This window comes from Vitis riparia, chromosome 17 (assembly GCF_004353265.1).
Source record: "Vitis riparia cultivar Riparia Gloire de Montpellier isolate 1030 chromosome 17, EGFV_Vit.rip_1.0, whole genome shotgun sequence".
NCBI lineage: Eukaryota > Viridiplantae > Streptophyta > Magnoliopsida > Vitales > Vitaceae > Vitis > Vitis riparia.
Window position 1 is genome coordinate 4,795,706 of NC_048447.1, and position 9,257 is coordinate 4,804,962.

At 33.5% G+C, this 9,257-nt stretch overlaps 1 protein-coding gene across 1 annotated transcript; it reads right to left on the reverse strand.

Annotated features, from left to right (window-relative positions):
• Positions 1-1,167: 1,167 nt before the first annotated feature.
• LOC117934444 (monoacylglycerol lipase-like) lies at positions 1,168-8,181 on the reverse strand. Its single transcript, XM_034856129.1, is given in 8 exon segments — positions 1,168-1,626; positions 1,799-1,891; positions 1,995-2,084; positions 2,173-2,237; positions 5,784-5,854; positions 5,950-5,988; positions 7,563-7,637; positions 7,639-8,181. Coding segments are annotated over 8 exon segments (1,200 nt in total). The 5' UTR covers positions 7,998-8,181; the 3' UTR covers positions 1,168-1,218.
• Between the last annotated feature and the right edge of the window lie 1,076 nt (positions 8,182-9,257).

Consider the following 9,257-nt stretch of genomic DNA (forward strand, 5'->3'; position numbering starts at 1 on the left):
CTATTAGGAACCTTGTACACCCTTGTACACTTGGCACATTTCCCTTGTACAATTAGTGTAATACCCTTGTACAATGACACAAATTTCATATTTGTCATAACTTAAACGTATTTTCAAAAAGAGACAATATAAAAAATAAAAATAAAAACTAGAAAAATATTTTAAAACCAAATTCAAATATAATCTATATAATTTTTAGTTATTTGTTTTCATCTAAAACAAGTAAATATACCTTTCAACCCTTTTTATATAAAAATAAATAAATAAATCTCTACTATGTATTGATATAATCCACTTCTAAAATTAGGTCATATGAAAACATTTTAATTGAGTATTTAAAATAAAAACTCTTCATCCATCATCATTTTAATCGAGTACTTAAAATAAAAACTCTCCATCCATCTACTTTCTTTATTTTTCTTTTTCTTATTTTAATAAATTTTCAATTAATTCAAATCATTAAAAAAAAATCCTTAATAAACAAATTTGTAACATTTCATATAACTTATTACTAAAAGTCATGTTCAAAAAGTTATTAAAATAAGGAAGGAAGAACATTAAAAAAAAAAATTGAACTTTTTATTTTATAATAGTAAAAAAAAACTTTAAAATACTTTTAGTATAAAAAAATTAAAATAGTGAATATATTTATTTAAATGGTATTTTAATCATTAAATTATTTACTTCTAAAATGTAAACTATAAAAATAAATATAAAAGATAATTTTTATTTATTTAAATTAATATTTTTTTAGAAAATATTTTCCAAAATAGTATTTGAATCGTTAATATAATTTTTGTTTATTTATAATTTAAAAATAAAAAATAATGTAATTTTTCAATTATTTATAAAAGAGTTTTAAAAAAATGAAAAATCCAAAAATAGTTAAATAAGAAAGAAAAGTGACAAGTAGTAGAATAAAGACAAAAATGAGTCAAGTGGGTATTTTTGTCAATTATTATCTCATATCCTTGGGCTTAAATATGGATGGTTGGAGGACCAAATGTTAATTTTTGGGCTCAGTTGGGCCCAAAACACAATTCTCCCAAAAAAAAAAACATGCAAAGAGAAAAAATTTATATTAAAAAAAAAAGAGGTGAAAAGCAAATGAAATTGAATACCATTCATTTTATTATTTCGTAATAGCTTTTTTTTTTTTTTTCAAACTTTTTGGTTATGTAGTTAGAGAGGACAATGCGGTTTTCTCCCTAACACAACCTAACCGTCTACTCTACAATTCAACCACTCAATTATGTCCTGGGTAATAGCTTCACGTTCTGGTTCGAAGAGGAGATCATGTAATAACCCTTCGTACAACTTGAATGTTTTGTCAGTTGAGGAGGCTTCTTCGTGTAGTTTTTTAGAGGCTTCTGGGTCGGTTACGTTATCAGCAGCACCATGAAGAACAAGAAAGGGAACTCTCAATCGGCTCAGGTTCTGCTGCAAGTAGGTTGAAATTCGAAGAATCTCATAACCAGTCTTAACCCTGATGGATCCTGTGTACACTAGAGGATCAGAATACTTAGCAAGAAGTGCTGCTGGATCCCGAGAGACGGTTATGCCCTGCTTGTTTGCAGCACGACATTGGTATCTTGGAATAAAAAAGGAGACAACTGGGGCCAGTACCTGCCATCACAGAAACAAAGAGATAAGGTGTGATCAACCCCTCAGACCCATATTCAATTTCTACGTGGTATGGTAGTTCATCAGTTGTGTTCTTCTTTATCCTTCTTTTCTTTATTTATTTATTTATTTATTTATTTTATTTTTTTATAATGTGATTAAGAAGTGTTCTTACAGTAAAAATTGGATGGGAGGGCTTTACTCCAACTGCAGGTGAAGTCAGCACTACACCTTCTATGCAGGCTTCAATCTTCGGGTCAAGTACTGCCTGTAATTAATTATTCAAGCAACAAGGTATAAGAGGCCACGGATACTGAGCAACATAAGAGAATGTAATACCATGAGAAATCCATATTCCAAATAAGACTCGCCTTTAGGATAATGGCAGCACCTGTTGAATGCCCAAAGCAGAAACATGGAAGCCCTGGATTTTCAGCTAAAACCTTCTGAATAAATGTTTTCTGTGAAAAAATTAAGAAAGATTAACACAAAATATAGGTTCTCGTTTCTTTTTCATCTGTATCTTATGAATAAAACCTCAAAATATACCAGGTCAGTAACAGCATAATCAAGAGAAGGGACATATGCATGCAGCCCATCGCTTCCACCATGTCCTAAGAAGAAAAAAAATGGTAAAATTAAACCAAATTACATAAATGGATAAACCAATAATGAATTTCAGAAAATTGAGTAGCTCAGACAGATACCCAAGTCAAAATTAGCAAAACTATTTCCAAGCCCAAATAATAAACCCACATTTAAACCTCCCAATAAAATTTACTTACAAGGTTTAAATGGGAAAAGTAACCAAACACAAAGAATTTACCCTCAACACTACCCCAGAGAAGAAAATGCAAAAAATAATGTCCATCTAGCTTAAAATACAGGTTTACCTATAAGCAAACAACTAATTTCCTGAGCATGTTTTGAATGAAATGCAAGGCTATACCTTCATTGGATTGAAAGTAACTGGTGATAGAACATAAAAGTACAGCTATAACCCTCCAGGCCTATGCAAGCATGCATCATAGTAAGTTAAGAGAGTTTATCGGGCATTGCTTAGAATTTAAACTCATGGACTCTCATGATTCCAAAATTCACATGAGCCAAATGGACATACTAATTAAAAGGAAAGAAACGAGGGAAAATGAAGAAACACTTCTAATTCCATAATTCTGGTCTCCAGCTCAAATATGAAAGGAAAACTGTGCCTCAATACTTTAGCTTTTCTTGTCTTAATAAGTGTGCATCCTCCCTTTACATAATCTTATATCACAAGGCCAGACACAATGACTCAAACAATAAGCTTACATATTAAGAGAGGCTTCACATGTTACTTTTTTGCGCCAATGGGCATCCGAGTTGGAATAATCAATCCCTGCAATATCCAAATATAGATGCATGGTAGAAGAATTGTGATCTCTACATTTGAAACAGTAATAAAGAATAACAAGATTACTTTCCTTGAAGGATAAGCCAGATGGGATGCATGGCAGGGATGCAAGTGTTGAATAAAAAAATAAAAAATAAAAAACCTTTTCCAAGAAATGATTGCCACCTCTTGTACAGGTTAAAAATTCAGTTCCAGCCTTGAAAAAGATACAAGGTAAACCATGTTATGGTAGTGATAGACATCCTTTTGAAACTATTTGAGGCTTCTGCAATCTTTTGCATCAAAATCTTCATGCTTTTGTTTATCATCCTCTTCTATGAAACTCAACAAGACCAATGGGGGGTACCATTGTAATAAAGAAGGTGACAAGCATACTTCCACAAACTTCATTCAATCACATAAAATGACTCAAATCAGGAAGTAAATAATCCTCACTTTGCAACTTGTGTTGTTGACCAAGCTACCAAAAATAAATAAGTAAATAAAAGAAATAAAGGGCATGCTTAAATCTCCTTGGTGAGTACTTCACCAAACCATTGGAAACTCAAATAGAATGAAAATCCAAAAATGACTGGGTAGGTGAAGGGACATGACTCATGTGGGCTTCAGCTCCAAAATAGAAGACTATCCTAGTATGAAGGATTAGCTAAAGGCAGTCTAACCAACAGTTTTCTCTCTCTGTTTTGATGTTTATTTCAACTGCGTTCAGACTTCCTATCATTTTGACAAATTTTTCTCATATATTACCACACAATGTAGTGTAAATCAAGAGGTTTAATTAGTTTGATGAGGACAGTAACTGGAGATTTGGAAAAGTTAGCAGGAGACAGGGAAACCCTAATTTTAAATCACAATTTTTGATTTAGCAAATTAGAAATAAGGTGGATGACTTGATTTTTTTTTTTTTTTTTACTGAGTGTTTTTATTTTATTTTGAATTCATTATTTACTGGTGGCTTAATATATTTTTTAGTGTTTCCTTTAAATAATTTAGTCTAAGGTGATTTGTAATTTCTCTAGGAGGAATTTAATGGGCTTTGTTCACTTAGACTTCTTATTGTTTGCTTTCTGGGTTGAATGGGCTAAATGGCATTGGTTGATAAGGGATGAATTTACCTTGACCAAATGGTTTTCAGGGTCATGAGTTTACCAGCAGCCAATTAACAATTGTAAACTCCTACACTAAAGGCTAAATAAACACTTTCTGAGCTTGCAGCAGCAGATATGTTTACTTTGGGTTGTGTGATGCTTCTATCATCTTAGCATGATCCCTAATAGCCCTAGGCATGAATTCTCTAGGTTCTCTCTCCCCCCTTCTCTAACTTAGTTGTAACCAAGGTTTTCTGTTCTATCCTGATTTCCTGGATATTGTGCATTCAACCTCATCTAACATGTCTTCTTCTATCCTGTTTTACAAATCAGTAGACCTTAGCCCATACCTAATCAAAAGATTCAAAACCCAAATCTTAATAGATGATCTTGACTGGACACCTGTGGCTGAATTCCTTTGGCTCAGCCACCTAATTAGCTTTAACTTCCTCTATATATATATATATATATATTTTTTTTTTCTATTTTAAACTATACACAACCCTATATTTATTTCCATGTTCAACTCCAGATTCTAGAACCCCTAATTTGAGGCAAAATCCATATGCATAAGTACTGAAATTTCTAAGATCCCTTTTTAATGGGAGAAATTGGTATAAAAACCCTACATAAATCATTGAACACTTTCCATTCATGAAACAGATTTCTTCATTAGGTTTTAGTCATCTCCAAGCTAATCACCCTTATTACTCTTCCCATGTGACTTTAAGACTCCATTTTTCCTTCAGTCTCTCATGCTATATCTTGTACCCACTTCCAAAGCACCCTCAATTTAAAAACAACCAGATGGAGTTCTCTTTACTTTTTGATAGTTTACCCCACAAGGTTGTTTTTAGCACATTGGTAACAGAATCCAAGAGAAATCACTGGTCGAACACATAGCACAAGTCATTAGAAACATTAAAATTGGGATAATGAGTAGAAAAACTACTATATGGTAGCGTTATCAAGCAAACAAATGAAGACCCAATTACTCTACAAGAAAGTAATGAACCTATAAAACATTCATTTTCTTATTTCCAAGAATGCACAACAATTTAAATTAAAACTGCTTGCATAATGATTTAAACCTGAGCCATTTTCGATTCATAGAATATTTTAATACCTAGTGGTATTGAAACTGGACCACTCAACGCTTAACAATGAAATATAGTTCGATAATTAACATGGAAGTACTAAATAGCACGTCTTCCATATAAAATAAAAATGAAAATGAAAATAAAAAATAGTAAAATTGATTTGCCAAGACTTGCAATAGAAATGATTCAAACAGTCTAGAGAAAGGAATGGAGTGGGGTTAGGCGTGCACAATAAGTAGCTCTAAACAAATGAACTGACTATGGAATATTTTCTAGTAGGTACTTTCTATCAACCAGCATGGAAAAATCATGTTCTGAGGAAGAGTCCATATGATTGATGCCAGCCTGCTTTTCGATATTCAACTATGATTTAACTTTGCCTCCTTATGTCAGACTAAGGAACAATAAACCAAAGGAAATGTCCAGTGAAACAATAAATGAGGTAGCTAAGCTAAGATGGAACATTTCTTGAGTAATCATGACATGCTCTCTGTATCATAATATCACATAGAGAAAACTATTGACAGATTATGAGTATAAAATATCAAATTCAGCACTGTCAAATGGTTTCAAACTTACCAATCCAATCCATTCCAAAGACCTTATATCCGTTAGCATTCAACTGCTTTGCAAAATCACTGTATCTGCCACTATAATTCATATTGAAAATGTTAAGGAATATATCTAGTAAAACAATCAATTAACATAGCATTCAACCACAGAGATGAAAGAAGACATTACAAACCTGTGTTCATTCAGGCCATGCATAAGAACAATCAGTCCCCTGCATAAAATCAAATAGATCATCAGAAAAATGAAATAATTAATGCATATAAAATCAGATGCTCCTAAGCAAAAGGGAAAAAAATTCTAGAGAACAAGAGCAATGAGAACTTAAGGAGACTGTCATAAAAGTCATTCCATCATGATGAGGTAAAGGAACATGGAACCTTTAATGACAGGTGATTCCTTACTTTTGTTGTTTGGGCACATCGGACATTACCATTTTGGTAGGTGAGGCAGATCAAAAGTAAGGGAGAACAACAAGAAGGAAAAAAATGTCCAGGATAGAAATTTAATTCAAAAACATGCATGTCATTTCACACTTTATTAGGTGGAAAAAAGCTCCATGAGAAAAATAGATAAATCCAACATAGTTGACTGAAGCTGGGCAAGTGCTTGTAGTGTTCATATTTGGCTAGCTCCTGCTATTCCAGGAAATAGGCCTTAAAACTAAAAGGTAAGATGTGTTAACCTGTCCAAAACCCAACATCTAATTTACCAGAGATTCAGATTCACAGGAGATGGGACATTGATGGGTCATTAGAACCTATGCATAATTACAGTTCCAACTGGAAGCCCCATAATGTGTTAAATAGGGGTCAGTTTTGCTGCTTATATGATTGATCTGGAACCAATTTGGTGTTTTATTTATTTATTTATTTTTCTTCACCAACCTGGTGTTTTATTCTCAATGATTTTTTAATTTTAGTATTTTAAACCATTTTGTGATGCTGTTAATATTCTAAAATCATTTTTTTTGTGTGCCAATTGAAGAGCGTGTCAGGAAATAACATTATCACATTGCATACAATAGCAGAGGGAGGAATATTTTCTGGTGTCCTTAGTGGCGTTTTATATAATACTGCAACAAAAAGACAAGGGAGGGAGCCCCCCAAAAAAGACTGGGTTGAGAAGCATCCAAGAAAAACAATGGATTGCTTTACTTGGGTACTGCAATCCTAGGGGTAAGCTCCAATGCAGGGAATTGCAGAGGCAGTCAATGCAGACCACAATATTCCTTTTAGATATTAATTGAAAATAGTCTTTGATGCTTATGAAATAGGTATGTGAGAATATGCCTGTAGAAAAATCCGCAATGTTGGAATTGCCGCATTTTCCCCGGTTCCATTAATGTCAATGGCAATTTCGTATTTTTGAATCTCGCAGAATTGTTATTTTGGAATTCGAAGAGAAGAATAAAGGCATCTGCTTACTCTACGTCGGAAAAAAATTGAAATACACCACCCATAGCATTAACAAAACCCACAAAAATATCAGAGGAAGATAGTAGAAGCTATGACATCTCCGATTCCATTTTCGTCCACAAGATAGAAATGGAAATGAAGCACAACAACATTTTTTTCCTCCAATCTATACAGAAAAAAGATGTAAGATTCCATTCCAAAAACATCTTTTTCTTTTTCTTTTTTTTATCAAACAACATAAACTTCAGCATAATCCTCAAAGAAAGAAAACACATCCGAAGCCCTAAATTAATCAATCGTGAGAAACAGAGAGAAAGGAACCACAATGTAAACGGGGAGAAATTCAGGAACAACCAAACAAAAAACATACCTAATCTTGACTCTCAGCGGCGTCCACGACTGCGTGAATAAAGTGTCGCCCCTAATAGTAACCAACAGCGAAACCCCTGACCGACTTCTCGCCACCGCCACCGCCACCTTCCTGAACCACCCTACCAATCGCCAGGGCTCTCCTCGCCGCCACATCCTGGTCCACCGCCGCCGCACCGCACCTCCACGTCACCGTAGCCGGAACTCTCACCACCGGAGCCTTTCGAACAGAAGCAGGCGCAACCTCTTGCTTCTCATCCTTTGGCCTGTCAACCGATCCTCTCCTCCCTCGGAACGGCACCAACAGTAAAAGCACCAACGCCTTCACCAGCACCACCAGACTCCTCAACGCCCTCACTGACAGCAGGGCGTTTATCCGGCCGCTAGCGCCCGACGTCAACATTATGGAAGCCGATGCGTCGGTGACCTTCGCCATTTTTGAAAAAACAAAAACATATAAACCTTCAATCCCAATATCTTCTGCTTGCCCTCCCCTTCATTCCCAACATAGAAAAAATAACAAAAGGAATATCGGCTGAATTTAAGTTACTCTCGTCTTCTTCTTTGTATGAGATTTGGGCAATATTAATACTTGAACACATCAAAGGGCAAAATTGTTTGTTGTTATGGAGCTCCTCTGATTTATGTAAAAAAATGATGGCGTGGTAGGGTGTCACGAGACAGAAGAGGGTTGAATGACAGGTGGCGGGAAGCTTTCAAGGGTGTATGCGGCGACTTGGCGTGTCTTGGATTCCTTGTGAAACGTGTCGTTTCGTGAGTGGGACAGTCCTTGTATTGGGTTCTCCTCTATCGCCACGTTCATGTGTGTGTTTGAGTTGGCTTTGTTTTAAAATGGAAGAATTGTGTTTTAACCTTTGGTCCATTTCGTCGTTTAAGCCTAATACTTCCTTCGAGCGTCAAAATTGACAAGACAATATAAATTTTTGAGCTTTGACCCAAAATGGCATATTTTTTAAAAAAAATCCATAAAGTAAACTAAATTTAAAAATAATGCTCAATTTAACGTGTCTGTGCCATGTAGATTGTCACGTCATAAAATCGTAGTTGATAACTATGACTTTAACTTTAATTAATATATATAAAACTATATTATTTGATTTAAAATATTTAACTTTAATTGATCTAATTATTTAAAGAATAGTAATATATGAAATTAAATAATTGATCTCTTTAATTTGATATAAAAATATTTTTGTTTAATTTTATTAAAATATTTGGCACTATATTCAATATAAATATAATTAGTTACAAATATTATTTTATGCCTCATATGAGATATTATATTATTTTGTAATTGGTGCAAAAATAAAACCATTATGCATTTATACAAAATATAATATGACTTCAAGTGGGTAAATAATTGAAAATTACTTAATACACAAAAATAATTTTATTTTCTCCATTTTTTTCCTTCAAATGGGATCAAAATGGAATGGAAAGGCTTAAAATTTTAAACTTAAAATGTCAACCTAATAGAATTTGTTTTTCCACTTCTTAAAATATAGAATTGTAGAAAGAAAATATCTATGTTCTTCCAATCAATTCACTATTTAGTTTAACTGTTTTGGTAAATAGATGAAAATGCTTTTAGAATATTTTTTTAAATTCATTGAGAACAAGAAAAATGTTCCTTATTGGGTACTAACGGGAGTTTTGGGCAAAAATGATTTCTTTA